Source organism: Pelodiscus sinensis, chromosome 3 (assembly GCF_052426305.1).
Source record: "Pelodiscus sinensis isolate ZL-2025 chromosome 3, ASM5242630v1, whole genome shotgun sequence".
Lineage (NCBI taxonomy): Eukaryota > Metazoa > Chordata > Testudines > Trionychidae > Pelodiscus > Pelodiscus sinensis.
In genome coordinates this window covers 147,191,316-147,212,206 of record NC_143054.1, presented here as the reverse complement: position 1 = coordinate 147,212,206, position 20,891 = coordinate 147,191,316, and the positions used below count along the sequence as shown (strand labels likewise).

Here is a 20,891-nt window from a genome sequence, read left to right as displayed (position 1 = left end):
GGTCTCTGAGGTGGAAAATCCTCACCACCTGCAGAAATAGACACATACAAGCACACAGAATAGGAAGTTAGAGGGGTTGCCCGAGTCCTTTGGAGGTGCCCCTTCTCCCTCCCCACCAAAGGCCCCAGGAGTCCCCCCCCCCGGTGGCCGCTCCCAGCAGTAGGGCAGGGTGAGGCTAGGAGCCCTCCGTCACTCCCACTCCATTGTCCCCCCCCTTTCCTGTTACAGTCCCCCTACCCCGCATGGACTGTCCCCCCAGAGGGACTTACCTCCATCAACAGAACGCCAACAGTAGATCTCCCCACGCCTAATTGGTGTCCTACTGAACAGTAGCTGTCAGGGGTGGCCAACTTCCAGAGTCCCATTGAAGTATCTTGGGCTACTCATTGAGGACTGAGTTCTGCCACTGTTACTCCTTTACCTTGTTCTGCGAGCAGTTTCACTGCCCTCAGTGGAACTGTGTGTGCAGTAACAGTAGTTCTATTCAACATGAAGAAATGTGGCAGAATCAGATCCTGAGTAGGGGCAGTTGGTTCAGACCCTTAATCATTAGTAAAGGTTGGATCTCCCTGGCCCGGCACCTTTGGGACCACACACACTGATTGTTCCCTTGAGGTAACAAGTATTTACACTGGGCTTGACAGTAAATAAAAGTGATTTTATTAAGTACAAGCAGTAGGATTTAATAGGTTGCAAGTGAAAACAGGCAGAGCAAAGTAGATTACAAAATTAAAATAACAATCAAAAAACCCCAACCAAAACCACTTAGCTAATTCTTACATACACTCAAGCTTATTACAAACTCACCCTAAAATTGTTCTTATTCCAGCTAAGCCTTGAAACCAGGGATGTCTCCTTTTCCCTGGGGTCTTTAGTTATCTTCTTGGGTATGCCATGCCAGCCAAGACAAAGAAACTGATAGGTTTCCATTGCTTTATAGGTTCCACTTTGGGCAGGAATTCTGTTTCTACATTCCACCCTTACATGGAAAATTACCTGGCCAGCCCCTACCAGTTAGGGAGGTCACATGACTTCTTACGACCAACCAACCACTGCTAAGACTTAAAGGACAAAAGGGCTGTTTACAGGTGACCAGACCTTGAGGGAAACACTCTTGATGGCTTATATTTGCACATTTAAAACCATACACCATTCCATACTCCATATCTCTAACTTTACATACAAGAATGATACATGCACCAAAATAAAATACACAGATCCAGCAGATTATGACATTGATAGATTACATGAGGTAATTTGTTCAAAGCATCTATGAATTATGCGTATTTGTGTCCATAAATTCATTTAATAAAGCATGGAGGTCTGTCACAATAAAAATAGATAAGAAAGCTCTGTAAGAAAGTATATATCCTATACTCCTGTATATATCCTGTATAAAGCCTCTCCTTAAAACAAGCAAAGAAAGGGGAAACGTAAATAAAAAGATTTTCCTAATTACCCTTTGTCAGGAAAATTGCATTAAAAATAGTGGCAATAAATTAAACAGTTAGTGAACTTGGTAGTTTACTGGAAAGACAACAAACTAGCTGTATCATAAAAAAAATGTTGCTTTTTATTTTCTGATATTTCTGAAAACATTCAAGCTACTTAGAAATGTTCTTAAAATGTCATAATGAAGCATATCAAAACTATCAAAACTAGTTCAAAGTTCTGCTGCTGAATGTACTGTGTCTCAGTGCCCCACTAATGTTTCTAACTCATTTATATTTTGGAAATCAATCAAAAATGATGAATCAATCCACTCTAGGAATAAATGATGGAGGAAAGATTTTGGAAAGCACACTGCTATAATTAACTATACACAGCAGGCCAGGTCAATCTCCATGGACACAAGAGGAAAGAGGAGGTACAAATTATATCCTCACTACAGCCAGAAGCTACTCATCCTTGTTGAGGGCAGGTGATAGTACAGCTGTCGCCCTACTCCAATAGGTTTCTGCCATGAGTGGGCAGCTTTATTTGATGGCTGGCACTCCCTAGGCAGTCTCAGTCTGCGTTGCACTAAGAGAAGCTAACAGTGTCTATGGAGGGACTTGGATACAATATTTCTCTATGGACACATTATGCACTCAGTCAGACCATTTTAAATAAGAAGTAACTTCACTAAAGGCAATGGAGTTACTGCATATTTACACGGCTGCAATCTAGATCTAAATCAGGTAGCTGAGCCTCAAGAAGTTCTACAGAGCCCATGGCTGGGAAGAATTCCAGATCCCAGGATACAGAGTGGCAGCAGGAAAGCTTTAAAATTGCAGTAACCCAGACCATTCAAGAGGAGACAATGGCCAGTGGTACAAGCCGCCTCAAGTCCATAGCCTCTGCTCCTCCCACATGGTTTAACCAGAGGGTGTTAAGACCCACAGAGCAGTGTATGCCTTTTAAATGGGGGTAGCCCCCACAGCTCATCAACAAAGCATTCATTTTCCTACATCTGGGCTTTCACAGCTCTAGAAGAAGGAAACAGACTTACTACTGACAGCAGAATTTGACCCATACAACAAAAGACTGTTTAAAGCTGTCAAACGTATTTTTAATTCTCACCTGCTTTGCTGACATTTTGTCAGGCATTCCCTCAGTGACAAGCAAATGCTTCCCTGGATCTTCCTTGAAACAACAACAACAACACAAACAAACAAACAAATCTGACATCTACCTACAGTAAATTACAAAACCTGGTAATAGATTTAAGAGATAACAAGTCCTACTATATCCCTGGGGCAGCTTACTTTAGCACTGTATTTTTCTGAATGCTACAGTTAAAAACAATCCAAATATGTGTGGACCATTTTTATTACAGGTTAAGTTGATGCTACAATAAAAGAAAGACTGAAGAAGCTGGAACTAATAGAACCAAAGCAGAGAGAAAAAATATTGACTCAAATGGTCTCTTGATAATTGGCCTTTGCTGCCATCAAAATTGAAATCACATTTGGTTGTATTGCTCTAATCTGTATCATGTTCTATCAATGTTCTAATCTGCTGATCCCATTACTGTTTTGGGGTCGGGTCTAGTCTCCCATTAGTGTCTGTCAGTGCCTCACATTAACATTAAAAGGAGTTAGGCATGCTTTTCACTTCGAGACTGGAATCCTTCAGCTGGTACTGAAAATTCACCATACGGAGAGAGGACAGTGTGCTTTACTGGACAGCGCTGAAGGGCTGGTAGGAGGAAGACTAGCCATCCAATCCCACCCCTTCCTCTTGAGGCCCCACCACTTCTGCGATCACCTTGCTCTGGGACCCAGCAATTCTGTTGGTTAACTTGACTGTGCTGTACTTGTCAAGTAGCTGAACCCACAGCTCTTGCATACCAGCAAAACCTCAGATGCTGCTGTGTCGGCCAAGAAGCTAAACCCTACTTTAAGGCCGAATTGTGCAATGGCCAGCATGTAGATTTGCTGCCATAGGAACAGATAGGGAACCAGACTGTGACTTGCGAGTGCCATGTCCCCTCTTTTTGAGGGAGAAGTGATCTGCACCAGTTCTATGCCTGGCAGACAGTCACTCTCCCCAGAGCACGGCTTCCAGATGTTCTGGTGGGAAAATGGAGCCCTCCTCCACCTGCACAGCAGGCTGTCTTCCCTCATGCACTGCTCCATGTCTGGCCAGTGCAGAGGGTAACAGCATGCTTGATAACATCATACTACCTCATCTTGGCCTGTTAGTCAGATCGCAATCTGCCCCTTAATCTTTTGTGCAAACTCAAGTGTGAAGCCAGTCATTCTCTTTCACTTTTATAATCCTTTTTGCAATGAACCACGTATATTGTGGAAGGTTTTAATCCTATCTTCAAATATATAGGTCTCTATAGTACAGAAAAGATAGAAAAAGTATAGTTTCTCCAAGAAACCTTTTATGTCAATCTAAGGGTAAGGGAAGGGGGGGATAAAAACAATTGCAGTGATGAATCAAAGCCCAGTATCAATTCAAGGATATTAATTTCTGTGTAATCCTGATATACAGGAAAAGATATTTTTAAAACGGAGGGTTGAAGGGTAAACAATAAAAAAAGTCTAGAGAAAAAACAGAATCATGCATAATTCTGAAGCAAGCACAGAGTTCATGGACATTTGTTCTTTGGGTTGTCTGTTACTTGGCTGAGGTTTGGTCACTCTGAATGCATACAAAAGACTCCATGGATCAGCCACTGAGGTAAGATTTGAATAAAGCTTTATCTAAAGGCAGATTTAAAATATGACGGGGTAGATTCACATTAAGCTAATAACAATCCCCTCCCCCCAAAAAAACCTGCAAGTCATAACATTGATCTAAAGAACAACATAGGAGTTACCAGTATTACCATTAATTTATAAGAATTCCCATGTGAATTCCAATGGACAAAGATGTGATTAGTTTTGCAAAGACAACACGTCTGATCCTATTCTGTTACCTGTATAATATTTCCATCTAAAATTAGAAATTCCTTCAAGCCCATCATATACATTTGTACTGCATAAGTCTAAATAAGTAAGACCTTGAACTTTGTGATATACTTGTTGAATCTGCAGTCTAGTAAAATCATATATGAAAATCTTGGAAAAGCAACATGATCTAACAAAAATAAACTTGTTAGATATACTCAACGTGCATCTAGACACATTTTGTCTGAGTTAAGCTGTTAATGTCTTATTTGTCAGAACTGTTAATACATGAAAATGTCATTCCTAAACCATATCATTTTTCAAAAGGAATATGATTGCTCACATGATTTAGTGTAGTTTGGCTTTATTTTCCAGGTTACAAATTTATAATATAGTCCGTGGTGACCTGAGATATTTACCACCTTCTGCAATGGAATTACCGTGTTCAATAGTTACTATGAAATACTGTGTGCTGCTATATACAGTGAAACCACCATTTTTGTTCGTAGAACACTGCCTCAAAATATTCACAAATATGAGTACAATTTTTATAAGAACATCGGCATTAAGAAATTTCCTTTTATCCTTTAAGTGGTTCATGACTCTTAAGTTGCTATTTAAGACATGTTTACTGGTCATAATTCAGTAAATAACAAGCATGTCTATTGTAAGTGAAAACAAAATCAGCTGGGAAAACGAGGGTGGTTTGTCTTAAGTACATAAAATTAATGTATATTTTAATTTAAACATTTATGAGTTTGAAATTGCACCTCACAAATCGAGCAGCAAACAGAAGTGAAGGGAACATGTTATACTGTACTACTACTTACAATGTTTCTGGCTAATCAAAGTTCTTGGATGTCTGAATTACCAAAATGGAGATTATTGTGCCATGCACACAAAACAATCCAGCCTCGCTCCCCCCCAAAACAAACAAACAAACATGCAAGACAGGGAAGACAATTCCTGTGAAAATGTTCTGAGAAATCCTTAAGTCAATAAAAATTGGAGGCCCAGTTCTACAAATACAACCATCTGTTTGTATTAGCAGCTTCAACTGGTGTGATATGAAAGGCACGAAATAATATTACAGTAAAACTCCAATAGTCCGGCATCCAATAGTCCGGCACTCCTGATAGTCCGGTATCAAAATGGCAAGAGCCTAGTGAGTGAACTCGGCAAAAAATGAGTCACAAGATAGCAGCAGCAGCAACAGCAACTGAACTGAGCCAAAAGGGTAAAAAAGGCTTAAAAAAACTAAAACATTACAGTATACTGTATACAGTATGTACAATAAAAAGGGCTAGGAACACTTTATATATAGTATATAATGTATACAGTATATATAAAACCAGCTTATAGTACACCTCCTGATAGTCCGGCATATCTGATAATCCAGCACCACCTAGGTTCCATAGGTTCTGGATTATCGGAAGTCTACTGTAATTGAAAATTGTAACTGCAGATTTCTTCGGAAAGAGATTATGAAATCATTAAGTATTGTGTCTGAGAAGCACATGCTGTATCTTTAACATTATACATTATGCAATCACATAGTACCTGACTGTTTTTGTATCCCAAAGTTTGAACTGTTCAGAGGTAAGAAGAGTTTCTTTCTTAATCTAAATTCATTGAAACATCAGTAACTCTCACCAAAAATAACATGGTGGTTGTTCACTCCTTCTCAGTGAATGCTGTACTAGGGGTCTCAAATTAGTAAGACTTCATTATTTTAAGAAATTAACTATGGTATGTTTGCTCACATGCTCTACAGTAGCAATGAAATAAAATATTGTTGTAATACATAAAAACACATTTTGAGAATCCCGATTTTTTAAAAAATGGTGTCATTACTTACTCAATCATCCGCAATATTCAGTAATATGAGTGTGAGTCAGTGAGACTCTACTGTACTTCTGATACTTTGGCCTAAACCTCACCTAAACACACATTTATATCTCCCTAATGCCAGTGGAAGTTGGGGGTATATAGCCAAAGGCAGAATTTTTCTATTATGCTGCAACTTTTTTTTACTGTGATGTTGTTTATGAAGCCAACAGTGCCCACCTTAAATACATGCAAAGTAAATGGACCCACACTTTTGGGAGTTCAATGTTTTCATGAAAGCCCTGACAACTCATGGGCTAGCCCCTTCTCTCTCTGCCACCCAGAAAACAGGGAAGAAATAACTCTCTGCTAGATTCCCTGTATTCCTCCTCCAGCAATAAGACTAGAAACTTATGGTCTGAGTCCCTATTTTCTTCTTTTGAAACTCTACAATTAATATGAATAGCAATGGAAACAAAAATATCTTTCTTTTCCCGAATGTCATAGAATTTCTTGTTTGTCCTCAGCAGTTTAACTACTACTGTTTCTTTTGTGGTCTTTCAACATAATTTTCACAATATTGTCATTTTAAAGAAATGCATATCAATTGGTTTAATTAAAAGAAATGTTTAGTAAACTCGTGCTTTATGAGCTTCCTATATTGGAATACAATGAATACAGGAAGTGCTTTCAACAGAAAGTTACGTAGTTTTATAGTACAACCTGTCTAAACAGACTTGCAAAGGACCAGAAGAGTAATCTGGTCTCTTTGGGTTAGGCAGAAGCCATTTAATGCCATAATGTGGAGCTTGTCCTGTCACCGATTGAAGAAATATTTATTTTATGTCAAAGTTCACCTGATTCCACTGAGTCCTAGAGTTGTTCAGGCTAATTTCACATCAGAAATGAAAACTTAATGCTACTAAGCTCCTAAAAATAAAATCAATCTAAAATATCAAGATATTCAAAATTAAGCTTTCTTTCTAAGTGGTTGTGATTTTGTTGTTGTCGTTTGGTTTTCTTGTTTCACGGTTTAGTATTCTGTTTCTTGTATTAAAGGCCTGTGTCTCTAAATTGGGGTATATGCAGGTGATACATTAAAATAGAAGAGCACAAAAAAATAACAACACGAGAGGATTTTATAATAATTTGGGGATTTTTACATAACATATATGTGAATTGCTAAACAGAAAATAATCCCAAACCAAAGCAGTACTGAAAACATCAAGAAATGGAACAATTGCTATCTCATCTGTGTACAGTAAGGGTAATCTGACACCAGTGAGGTGTTTGATAAATTAATTGAAGATGTGTAAAATGATCTGTGCATTCTTTAAGGTGGAATGTTAAATTTGTCAGTCTTGTTAAATATGAAACTCCCTGGAACCACAATTGATCTTTGTTATTACCTATTAAGACTCTAATAATGAGTGCCATCTACATATTTGTTGTCCTTTTGATTCCTTCATTTCAGTCCAGTGATTTAGTTCCTCATCTCCTGAGCTGTTGAGACCTAGAGAAATCCAGCCTATCATCTCTTTTCGTTTCATGCTGCGTTTGTTATACACAGACAATATGAGTGTCACATCTGAAAGCTGAAATAGTGCCACTTGAAAAATGAAGGTTTCTTTGTATACTGGATTTGGCTGCCCTCGGCGGATGGATGTCTTGCACTTGGACATCTCCTGACCCATGGAATTCAGCAGTGTTAACTTAACATATGTATCTATAAAATAAATAATATTTTGGAATGTTAGTTTGTGTTACACTAGAACTTTTTGCTAATGAGACATGTAATAACATACTACATAAGGATACAGAGTATACCATGTTGACTGAACATAGTTCTTTTGGAACATACATAGTTATAATGTGACGAAGAAAATAAGTAAGCAAAAATATTTTTATTGCATTAATGACATAGTTGGTATTTTCACTATGTTAATAATATTACTTAAAAGTATCCCTTGTAATTCTTCTCTTCCCCTCCACCCCCACCATCTGTACACAAAGCAGACTTGTATATCATTAACGCTTAGCAAGCTTCAACTAGCCACAACACCATTGAGTTTTCAGAAAATATGAACACACAAAGTGGAATGAAGACAACTAATGAAGAGGAAAAATGAACATTGGTGTGCAGCAATGACATCAAACAGCTAAGGATGAAATGCTTAAAAAAATCTCTGCATGGATGTGGTTTCTTATTTAAGGCTTTTTGGTTTTATTTACATTTAAAGACCAAAATGTAGCCATATGTATTAAATGGTGGATATTTACAAAACAGATTAAGTCTATTTTATAGTTCCTAGTTTCATACAAAATTACATTTAATGTGTTTGGAGAAGAAAATAAAGACTCTTTGCACAATTTAACATGGTTCTTTAAGATGTGGCTTGCCTACTGCTTCAGGAAATACTTTAAAAAGCGGAAGTAATATTTAAAATAAATACTGTAAAATACATTTAACACACCATGGTTTTTAATATTGGAGTGATAAGCCATTTATTTTGAAAAACTATTTTTTCTTGTTTGTCTCCTATTAGGGGAATAAACAACTGTCTCAAAAATCTCCCTTTTTAATTCCTATCTGTGGGTGTGTCTAGACTACAGGGTTTTGTCGACAAAAGTGGACTTTTGCCGACAAAACTATACCTGCGTCTACACTACCGCCGAATTCTGTCAACAGTAAGTCGACAGAACATGGCAGTTTTGTTGATGGTGGTAAACCTCATTCTATGAGTTATGTCGAAAAAAGGCGCTATTGCATCCACACTGTGCTTTTTCAAAAGCGAGCGGCTAGACTCTGTCGAAAAAGCGGCTTGCTTTGTCGACAGAACTGGCTGTAGTATAGATGCTCTTTGTCTACAAAGCCTCTGTTGACAAAAGCCTGTAGTCTAGACATTCCCATAGACATGACAGGAAGATTATTAAAAAGACAAGAGATTGTGTAAAAAGAAACTCATTCATTGTATGTTTTTACTTTTTAGATACTCTGAAATACCCATCATCCATAAACAGAGATAAATGCTACTACCGCTTTTAAGAATACCACAGATAATAAAAATACGTTTTGGAAACCAACATGGTGGACAGTTGTGGACAGCTTTACTACTGGCAAAGTTTTTTTTGCATGAAAAAGACAACATCCAATTAGTCTGTACAGGGAACTCACCTCGGATTATATAAACCTGTCCACCTATCAAGTGTTTTAGACAACAGAACAGTCCGTCTGACAACAGGGGGTGGAAAGCAGTAAAAGAAATAATGACCAGATGTCAATAGTTTGGTGAGAGAGGGTCAAAGGTTAAAGTTTAAGAGGAAACACTGTTCATAGGAGCAGAAGAACACAAAACTTTAGCAGTTTAGTTCAGATAGAGGATTGAACACAAGGATTGTTGGGTAAAATTCAATGAAATGAGAATTTTGTACATTCATTGTGTAATCTTTACTAAATTACACTGTTTAAATAGCAGGAGATTTGTATTAATAGGTATTGGATTTAAAGAACACTGAACACAGAAAGAATCACACAACTGATCAGGTTATAAAAGACAGGATTAATATCACCATATTGTCTTTACCAAACCTTATGCTTTTTCATGCAAACTCCAGCATATTAAGTAAGACTATAGACAGAAATTATACTTAGTATATTACAAATAACAGAATGAAAGATGATTGACCTGGGAAGGTATTCCTATAAATGTATAATTCTCTTCATCAGTCATTATTTTCAATGTTACCTGGCTTCTGTTTGATGAAGCAAGATGAAGTTGAATCACAAAGTGAAACTGATCTAAACTTCTGCAAAATTCACAGATGTTCAGACCTAGGATTCAAATGTGGATCCATCTTTTCTTTAAAATGTAAACAACTCATCAATTAAAATTAATTATCTCATGAAAGTTTATGCATTACTTTATCACCTTTAAAATGGAATTTTAAAAATACATAAACATTCATCAGGATTAGTACATTCATCTTCATCACTCCATAGAGATAATTATAGGGTGACCATATTTCTTTATGTTGAATATGGGACATCTGATCAAATTACTTGTATTGAAGTGTGTTCAATAGCAATGAATCAGAACTAGGCAGTACTAACTTTTAAATGAACACTAAGCTGACGTGTTATAGCCTGTTAAAAAGAAATACTGTGTAGTTGGACTCTATTTACCTTCTTATCTAGACAGCTTTAGGGTTCACATAGGAAGGGGTGAGCACACACACACTCCCACTCACCTCTTACTCAGAGGGGGAAACAACTGACCCTCTCCTCCCTGCCCAGCATTCTCCACTCTCCCATGCCTGCGTGGGTCCCTAGGATGGGCTCCCTCTCCTGGGACCTGGCACCATATCTTCCCATGGCAGCACATGGGGAGGCTCACAGGACCCCTCCACAGCTGCTTCTAGCCACAAGTGGGGGAGGAGGAAGGGATAACTTGGCCTTTGTCTTTGCAGAGCTGTAGCCAGACATGAACCCCATCTTGTTTCCTCCCCTCCCTCAGAGAGCAAGAGAAAGGCAGTCAGCCTTTGATGCCCTGGGAACGCAGGTGTGCTGCCTGTCCCCGACTCTACCATAAACAGAAACCAGACAGTAAATGGGCTAGCTGATGACCCAGGGCCTCCCGTCGCCCTGATGGCTAGTACCAGTAATTGACAAGCCTGCACTGTCCCAGGAGAGAAATCTTCGCCCATCACATACCAGAGGTGCCCATTGTCTGCATTTTCCCAGGTGTGAATTATGCTTTGCACTCTTTATGGGAAACTTGGTGTTCAAAGCCATTTTTCCTAATTGGCCACTTGAGACCAGGAAGAAGCCTACGTGACCCAAGCCTACGAGACCAGGAAGAAGCCTACGTTTAGTAGCCCACCCCATTTGAGCTCCAATCATCTATACCTGCTGGCAGGTATTGATTGACTCCCGAGGTCTGTGGGATGCCCAACCTCGCCCTACTTCTTCCCGAGGGATTGAGAGAAAGATGCTGGCCACGCCAAGCCTGGAACACAGGGGTGAGAATATATACCTGCTAGGTGTCTATTTTGCATGCATTTAATAAGAGCTCAGAAAACCAAAAGGGTTTCATGGGACCTGTAAGTGACTTATTAGTGTAATTTCTGTCCTGTCCTTTGTAGTGGCTGTGTTATCTGTAACATAGTAGTAGCATTTAACAGCTAAGTTTACCCTGTAACAATAAAATAGTAACTGTTTAAGCTGTGACCTGACTCCTTCGGTTGCTGTAACAGAACCACAAATTTTAGAACAAGCACAATTTTAAAAAGGAACTCCAGCCGGTCATAAGGGACAGATATAGGGAAAGCTTGAGCGCTGGATCATGTTGGGGCATCTCTCAGCCTCCCCAGGCTGCCCGCTGCGAAGAGATCGTGTATCCTAGCAGTAAAAATCTGAGGTGTAATAAGTTCTCCCTGTAAACTTCTTGGGGCGCCCGTCAACCTTCTCCAGGTTACCCGCTACGAAGGGATCCTGGTCCCAGCAGTTGAAGTCTCGGGTGTATAACACACACACATACCACTCACTCCCTGACCATCGGCTGACAAGAGCTCATCTCTTCCCCCTTTGTACACACTCCCCTGTGGCTGAAGGCAGCTTGTCCCTCCCTGGCTGCCCAGCATTTCAGGGCAGCTGACACCTCCAGGCTGCTGCTGGCTACTAATAGAACACTGCCACCTCCTGTCCCCTGCCTAAAACATGGACAGGACCAAGTTAAGCCCTAAACTGCACTGTGCCACCAGGGCCCAGGCAACGTAACTGCTGGGACTTGAGCAAACTCAGCCAAAGCAATGGCTGAGCAGGGGAGGTGGTTGCCTAGGCCTCAGAGGAGCCGCATGCTTCCCGTGGGCAGCATCCAGGGAGGGAGTAATGAGGGTGCTAAATGCCTGTCCTGAGGGCAGCTGGGAAGCCTGCCAGGTCAGGGCATGAACAGACTGGAAATCGCTCCCCTCCCCATTCCATTCCGGAGCTTAGTGGGGGTGGAGGGGCTTCCTTGTTCCAGTGCCAGGCATGGGTTTGGCACATGACAGGCTTTGTTCCTCTGGGAGGCTCTTGAGTTTTCCCAGGGCATCAGCCCAGCCAGAGGCAATGGGAGAGGGAATGAGTCTGGCCGCCAGGCTGTAGGTGAGCTGAGCACTGCGACCTGGGGCTGGTTCCCTGCACAGTGCGGGGAGCAGGATATGCCCCATTGGGGAGCATATGGAGGAGTACTGGGGCTTTGATAGATGAGGATGCATCAGTAGGGATGGGATAGAAAAAGGGGGAACATGGTAAGGGCCAATGGGTGAGCAGCAGAAGCTACCCAGAGCCGTCTGGCACCTGCCCATACTCACCAGCCATCACATCAAGTAGTGAGCAGCTAGTGACAGCTGGAAATGAGACAGGGTCCGAGCCAGCAAACAGTTGTGGCTGCACTGGTGGACCAGCAGTGGGAGCAGTTGGCCACTCATGCTGCAGCCTTGCCCCACTACCAGCCTTGCACTGCCACTGCCATCACTGGGCCCTGGACCCCGCCCCTCACTCACCACTGGTGGGTAGGTGGCTGGCAAGCAGGGATCTGGCCAGCAGCAGACCTGCCAGTACTGACGAAGACAGAAAATAGGGACCATTTGCTTATTTTGCAAATCACACCTGCAGGAGGAAGTAAATATGGGATTGTCTCTTTAAAAACAGGACATCTGGTCATCCTAGATAATTATACTATAGAACCTAAACCAGGCCAAATTCCAAACTCTTCTTGTTAGTATAGGTCAGTCTGTAGCTTGATAAGTTCAGTACCACTCTTCCATCAGTAACAGATATGTGGACCCTCTGTCAGGTTTGGCTAGAAAAGACTTCGCCAAATGTATGTGGGTTCACAGCCGTTCAGAGCAGTGTCTGAACAAGCCCTTATTTTTCACAGTCAAATCTCATTGAAATCCATGGGTGAAACTTGGATTCTATGGAACCAGGAGTGTTCAGGAACTCAGATCAGAACTAGAAATTAGAATGTAAGGAAACAATAGAACTCTGGTCTCACATTTGCACACATGGAATTAGGCCCTCATGTTAATCAAACCATATACTAATACAGTAATTCCTAATAACTGGGAAATAAATGAAAGTTAAATATTAGGGCACTGCTACACTTGCCATGAATGACGCATTAAAAAAGCTCAAGATCTAATTTGCATAAAATGTGTACACTTATATCTAATAGGAAACTGCAGCTTATTCCCCCTCCAGCAACTTCAAGGGCAGTCATCTATTCTTTCATCCCTCAAGGAATACAGGGTCATCTCTGTCCTTCCTGGATTCGTACATCTCCCCTTCCGCCCCCTTATTCTAACTTCCCTTGTCCCACTCCGCACTCACCGGAGGCCCCCATCTCTCCATGTTTCTTCTGGCTTTTCCCTCCTCCGGGGCTTTGGCTCCTTCACATTTCCTCATCTCTTGCTCCCCTCTCCAGCCTTTCCAGTTTCTCTGATCCCCACCCTCTATTTGGTTTTGACTCCAAAGAGATGTCTTTGGAGCTGCTGTTTGGCCACACAAGGACGCTGGAGAGGATTCTACACACTTTTTTGAGCTCAGCTCCATCGCTATACAAAGCTGTTCAGAGGAGGAGGAGGTGGCTGAGGCAAAGGTAATTGGGATAAATAAGGACAAGAGAAGGGAGAGGAGAGAGTCTCAAGTCTCGGTGTCTACTCTTGACTCAGCTGCTCAAGACAAGAACAGCCCTAGAGATGGGCAGGATATGAAAACAGCTTTTTTAATATTGGCAACCAGCCAGATAAGCCTTCAAAACCGTAGGAAAATTACAGATTGGGGAATAATGTGGTGAGAGCATCCAGGCATATTTGGCAGCAACCTGCGTGAGTCAGACAGACACCCATTGAACCTTGCCAAGCTGGAGCAGAGAATTAGAATGGAATATCACAGGAACCAAATCAAAGGAATTCTTATTAGCTGGGCTTATTCTCCACACATGAGAAAGAGCAACCAGTCACGGATTGAGGTATAGTTCCAGGATTGTCCTGGGGATCTCCAGAATTTAAGATGAATCTCTAATTAAAGATTATGTCATGTGAAAAAAACTCCAGGAATACATCCAACCAAAATGGCAACTGTAAATGAGGCTATGTCTAGACTGCAGTGCTTTTCTGGGATTCCAGAGGTATCCTGGAAAAGCACTGTCACGTTCAAGGAACATGTCTGCTTTTCCGATTTTTTTGGGGGGAAAGTGGACACATTCTTTCACCAAGCCTGTAAACCTCATTTTATAAAGAATAAGGGATGTGCCGAAAGAGGAGGTTTTTCTGAAATTTGGCACCGGAAGGGAAGCCTCTTTTGGAAAAAAGCAGAAAAAGATACACAAATTGCGTTTTGCAATTTGCATATCTTTTTTCCGACTTTTCTTTGTAGTGTGGACATAACCTAAATGAAAAAAATCACATGACTTATTCCATGTGTCTTATTTCAGCAAATTATGCTCACATTCAAAATACAAATTTAGAAAGTTTGGAGATATTTTCAGATACAGGTTCATCTTAAACCAAGTTTTATTTGGGGTACTTTTAGAGACTAAGTTAGAATGAAAATGTTTTCCCAGCTATAGCCAATGATGAATTTTCCAAGTTAAGTGGTACTCTGTACTACATCACATAGAAGGGTAACCATATTTGTCAAAGGGAAAATGGGACACAGCATAGGGCTAGCCCAAGGCCCCCTCCCGCAAGGTACTGACCCCAGACTGTCACTGGACACTGGTACCCTGCTTGCCTCCCAATGAAACTCTTTCTCCCTCCCCCCACTAAGCCTCACTTCTGCACATGGCTGGCATCATCAGTTCCCCCCTCCCATGTTTCTCAGTACTGCACCCCTCTTTTTTGATAAAGTTGATCAGTTGGCAAGAGCAAATGGGACAAATGCCCAGTTTTGCTAAAAAGGTTGGAACAGCTGGGACAAAGGTTAAAAAAGGGACTGTCCCTGACCAAATAGGATGTACACATGTGACATTTCCTGTCACATGGAAAAGGCTAGAATTTGTCTTAGATTGTCTTTTTTGAGATTTCCGAAGTGAAACATAACTTTCCAAATGGATCACATACATACACAAGCCCATACACAATTAAAGACTGTAATGTTGATTCCCTAGTAACAGCAATAGCTTCATCAATTTTACACTAATATTGGTTGGAACATATTTTTTCTTTAAAAGCTATATTTTTTTATTCGTGGCCTGTGATATGAGGTTAGCAATTAATCATTAATAAATTACCTTTATTATAGTCATCTTGAAAAATTAAAACACTCTTGTCAACTTATAACTAATATTTTGAATTTTAGATTTTTGCTATTTCCCAACTGAGTAGAAATATAAAACATGAAACAGATTAGTTGATGATTGCTGTATTTCATTTTGACTGGATAAGACTAAATGATAGGATTGAAGTTCCCACCACTGAGAGCCCCACAAGTACAAAAGTATTAGGATAATTAAAAAAAAAGATTATCACTCACTGGGTGGTCTGTTTGCTGCCAAGTTTTTGAAGTGGCTGCCTTTTATCACTTCTGCTGATAGTCTTCCAGTTGTGGCATTGTAAAGTAGGCCGATGAGGATTTCTGGAGTTGAGCCATGTACGAGGGACTGACAAGAAGAGGTACTTTCACTGCAGGACATTTCTGACATGCTCATCTGAGAATCACAGCCCTATAAGCAGAAAAGAAATATTTCAATTGGCTTTATAGAGTGGAGTTACTGGAGATATTTTTTTAGTGTAGCTCTTAGGGAATTACATGAGTAACTTCAACAATAAAAGGCGTTGCATGCCTAAAACCTTGATGCATCAGATGAGAAATGTAGTCCTTTAATGTATTTGAGTTTAGATATACACTTGAGGCAATAAAGAATAAAGTTATCTGGAGACACAGTTATTATTACTATTTTGATTCCATTATTAATCAGTCAGGAAGAATAAAAGGACCAAGACAAAAACACCATTTAGGGCCTTTACTTTCTTGAATTAGTAAAAAGAGGTATACAGTGTAGTTTGCTGGCATCTTAGAGCTCACTAATCTTAGGATATTTGCTGTTTTTCATAGAGGGAAATCACCATTTAAAATTGGAACACAATAAAATACAAAGAATTCTTATTTCTCCTTTGAAAAGGCTATTCACTAGACTGAAAACTCATAAGAATATAGTTAAAAAATATGAGGAGAAACACAATATTAGAACATAAAAACACACATTATCAAGAAGCATAAAAAACAACAAATGGTCCTGCAGCACCTTAGAGACTAACCAAAAATATAGATAGCTTTCATGGGCACAACCCACTTCTTCAGATGACAAATAATGAGCAGAAAGCACAGAGGGTCAACTATAAAGCAGAAAAAGAGAGAAGAGGGGGAGGAGAAAAACACCTGTCAATTAAGGTGTCCGTGCTAAATGAGGCTAATAGAGTGGGCTGTAACTGTCTGATACTTATATTAAACACCCAAATGACATCAAAAGCTAACGGCCTATCCAAGAAATGTCTTTGTTCAATCCCTGGCTAAATGTGTCAAATTTGCATATGAAGGCCAGTCCCGCAGTTTCTCTCCCTAGTTGGCGCGTGAAATTGCTTTGTAATAACGAGGATAGCCACTTTTAAATCCATTAATGAGTGTCTGGGCAAGTTAAAAAAGATTTAAAAGTGGCTATCCTTTTACAAAGCAATTTCAGGAACCAACTAGAGAGAGAAACTGCAGAATTGGCCTTCATATGCAAATTCGACACATTTAGCCAGGGATTGAACAAAGACATTTTTCGGATGGGCTGTTCTATTCAACACCCAAATGACATCAAAAGCTAAACATTGGGCACTTACAACCCACCCTACTAGCCTCATTTAGCATGGGTACTTTAGCTGACAAGGGTTTCTTCTCCTACCCTTCTCCCCTCTTTTTCTGCTTTATATTTGACCCTCTGTGCCTCTTGGTCATTATTGGTCATCTGAAGAAGTGGGTTGTGTCCGTGAAAGTTCATGATACTGTCTACACGTGTTGTTAGTCTCTAAGGTGCTGCAGGACCATTGATTGGTTTTTTTTAAAGTTACAGACTAACATTGCTACCCCTCTGAGACTGTCAAGAACCAGTTTGCTTCTTAGGCAGACTGAGTCAGACACATGGGCTGTGTCTAGACTGCATCCCTTTTCCGTAAAAGGGATGCAAATTAGACACATCGCAATTGCAAATGAAATGGGGATTTAATGGCTGCCGCTTTTTTCCGGCTCGGGGTTTTGCCGGAAAAAAGCGCCAGTCTAGATGGGGATCTTTCAGAAAATAAAGCTTTGAGGAATAAGGGATCTTTCGGAAAAGGCTTTATTTTCCGAAAGATCCCCGTCTAGACTGGCGCTTTTTTCCGGCAAAGCCCCAAGCCGGAAAAAAGTGGCAGCCATGTTTATGCAAAGGAAGCGGGGGGGATTTTAATCCCCGCTTCATTTGCAATTGCGATGTGTCTAATTTGCATCCCTTTTACGGAAAAGGGATGCAGTCTAGACACAGCCCTGGAGTGTAACAGGCCTCTGTGCCCTGACTAGTATGACAGGAAAGTCATTTTAAGGTCACGCAGGCAGTGATCCACTTCCTCCACACTGGTTCCTGCTGGGAGGAAGCTTTAATTTCCACCATGGGAGCCTCTAAGAGGATACAGATCTCCCAGCCATTATGACTGTGCTGCTTCCCTGATCCTGGCTGCCCACACACACATTGGCCTCTTTTAGACTCCCAGCTTCACTCTAGTGCAAACAAAACTTTGGCCCAAGCACTATTTGCTTGGAAGCTGTGCTGAGAATTTAAAATACCAAATTTATTCCTTTAAATTCCTCCCTGAAAGAGCCTAAGGATCTGTCCACATTGCAGCTGGAAGTGAACATCGCAGCCTGGGTAGATGGACTTGCACTAGTGAGACTCAAACTAGCTCATTGCCCTGGGTGGGTATTTGGACTAGCAACCTAAGATCATGCCCACTGCCACACACCTTTGGGTCTGGGGTCAGGCACTTAGCCCAAGTCTTTAGCAGAGCCATAATATCTACACTGCTATTTTTCAGGGCATTTGATTGAGTCCCTTACCACAAGTGTGCCCTTGTAACCAAGAAGGCTAATGGCATATTAGGTTGCATTAAGAGGAGCATTGCCTGCAGATCCAGAGATGTGATTATTCCCCTTTATTCAGCTCTGGCGAGGCCACATCTGGAGTATTGTATCCAGTTCTGGGCCCCCCACTACAGAAAGGATGTGGATGCATTGGAGAGGGTCCAGCGGAGGGCAACTAAAATGATTAGGGGGCTGGAGCACATGACCTACGAAGAGATGATGAGGAATTTGGACTTGTTTAGTCTGCAGAAGAGAAGAGTGAGGGGGGATTTGATAGCAGCCTTCAACTTCCTGAAGGGAGGTTCCAAAGAGGATGGAGAAAGGCTGTTCTCAGTAGTGACAGATGGCAGAACAAGGAGCAATGGTCTCAAGTTACAGTGGGGGAGGTCTAGGTTGGATATTAGGAAAAACTATTTCCCTAGCACTGGAATGGGTTCCTTAGGGAGGTGGTGGAATCTCCATCCCTAGAGGTTTTTAAGTCTCGGCTTGACAAACCTTGGCTGCGATGATTTAGTTGGGATTGGTCCTGCTTTGGGCAGGGGGCTGGACTTGATGATTCCTGAGGTCTCTTCTAGCCCTAGGATTCTAAGTTTATTTACCCTGGCCGGGAGGATTAGTGCCAAGGCAGACATACCCTAAGTTGTGACTACCTGTTCTTCAAAGAGAATTTGGGATGGCTTCTTTCGTTATATAAAGGTGTTCCTGAGGGAAGAGGGATTCTCAGCAACAGAAATAATGCTTCCAAATAAATGTACATTTCCAGATCTTGTATGTGAATGCAAAATGGTATTACTAAATTCATTCCTGCTGGAGAAAGTCCTAACCCAAATCCTCAGAGCCCAGTCCCCTGCAGCATCCAAATTTGCATTTTCAGCTTTTGGTAATTCTTCCCAATGCTCATTATTTCAGGCTGAAAATGATCTATCATGTATTTTCTCATTGCATTTACTCCGTGCTTCTTTGGTGTACAGCAAATAAGCCCCCCACAATCCACAAACTAACCCATGAAGCACAGAGTGCAAAGCTGAAAAGGAACATGACAACTGCCAGAAGCACTGTGTACATGGTCCATTCCACAAGCACTAGCTGTCAAGAAACACATCAAATCAAGGTCTGGCCCATCTGCTTTTACAATGTGTTTTCACAACTCCAGGTATAGCATAGAAGAACAATTTTTCCCAGCTGTTGAAACTATATATATTCTCTATTGAACTTATTCATTTTGTCTACTTGAACTGGAATTATACTCTATGATTGCACAATTGATATACCCACTATTGGTCAGTAAAGTAGGCAGTAAAGTTAGCCTGTGAGCAGCCTAACTGTTGTTAAGCTTTTGAAGGCATCAAGGCAATGGAGAGCTTTAAATAGAGATCTGAAGGAGGACAATTGGAGGGAGGCCAATGGTAAAAATGGCGGGGTTGGGAAATGTCAAATCATCTGATAGCTTTCTTTGATAGGATATCAAGCCTTGTGGATAAGCGAGAAGTGGTGAATGTGGTATACTTAGACTTTAGTAGGACACTTGACATGGTCTTGCATGACCTTCTTATCAATAAACTAGGGAACTACAACCTAGGTAGGGCTACTATAAGGTGGGTGCATAACTGTCTGAATAACCGTTCTCAGAGAGTAGTTATTAATGGTTCACAATCCTGCTGGAAAGGTATAACAAGTGGGGTTCCGCAGAGGTCTGTTTTGGGACTAGCTCTGTTCAATATTTTCATCAACCATTTAGTTATTGGCATAGAGAGAACGATTATTAAGTTTACAGATGATACCAAGCTGGGAGGGGTTGCAACTGCTTTGGAAGATAATATCATAATTCAAAATGATCTGGACAAACTGGAGAAATGGTCTGAGGTAAATAGGATGAAGTTTAATAAGGACAAATGCAAAGTACTCCACTTAGGAAGGAACAATCAGTTTCATACATACAGAATGGGAAGCGACTGTCTAGGAAGGAGTACAGCCGGTCCCCGAGTTACAAACGGTCGATTTTCAACCGTTCACATTTATGACCAAACCTCCCATTAAGCGGTCGTAAAGGCGGTCCCCGATTTACAAACGCAAAGCACGCTTATGAACAGCGCGGTTGCAATGTAACTCAATTGGGTCCGACTTATGAACATTTTGAGTTACGACCAAGTGTTTGGTCCGTAACCCGTTTGTAACTTGGGGACTGGCTGTACTGCAGAAATAGATCTAGGGGTCATAGTGAACAACAAGTTAAATATGAATCAGCAGTGTGACACTGTTGCAAAAAAAGCAAACATGATTCTAGGATGCATTAACAGGAGTGTTGTGAGCAAGACACGAGAAATCATTCTTCGGCTCTACTGTGTGCTCATTTGGAGTATTGTGTCCAGTTCTGGGCACCACATTTCAAGAAAGATGTGGAGAAATTAGAGAAGGTTCAGAGAAGAGCAACAAAAATGATTGAAGGTCTAAAGAACATGAGCTATCAGGGAACACTGAAAGAACTGGGCTTGTTTAGTTTAGAAAAGAGAAGACTATTAGGGGACATGATAGCAGTTTTCAAG

General features: G+C 40.9%; 1 protein-coding gene across 3 annotated transcripts in view; it reads right to left on the bottom strand.

Moving 5' to 3' along the window:
- Nucleotides 1–643: 643 nt before the first annotated feature.
- Nucleotides 644–20,891, bottom strand: part of SYT14 (synaptotagmin 14) — a 283,919-nt gene continuing 263,671 nt past the window's right edge. For all 3 annotated transcript variants that reach the window (XM_089777423.1, XM_075925106.2, XM_025178349.3), the window contains 2 exons: nt 15,727–15,916; nt 644–7,935 (listed from right to left, as the gene is read on the bottom strand). In XM_089777423.1, the coding sequence (XP_089633549.1) occupies nt 7,622–7,935; nt 15,727–15,916 (504 nt within the window). In that variant the 3' untranslated portion in view covers nt 644–7,621. The remainder of the gene's footprint in view (nt 7,936–15,726; nt 15,917–20,891) is intronic.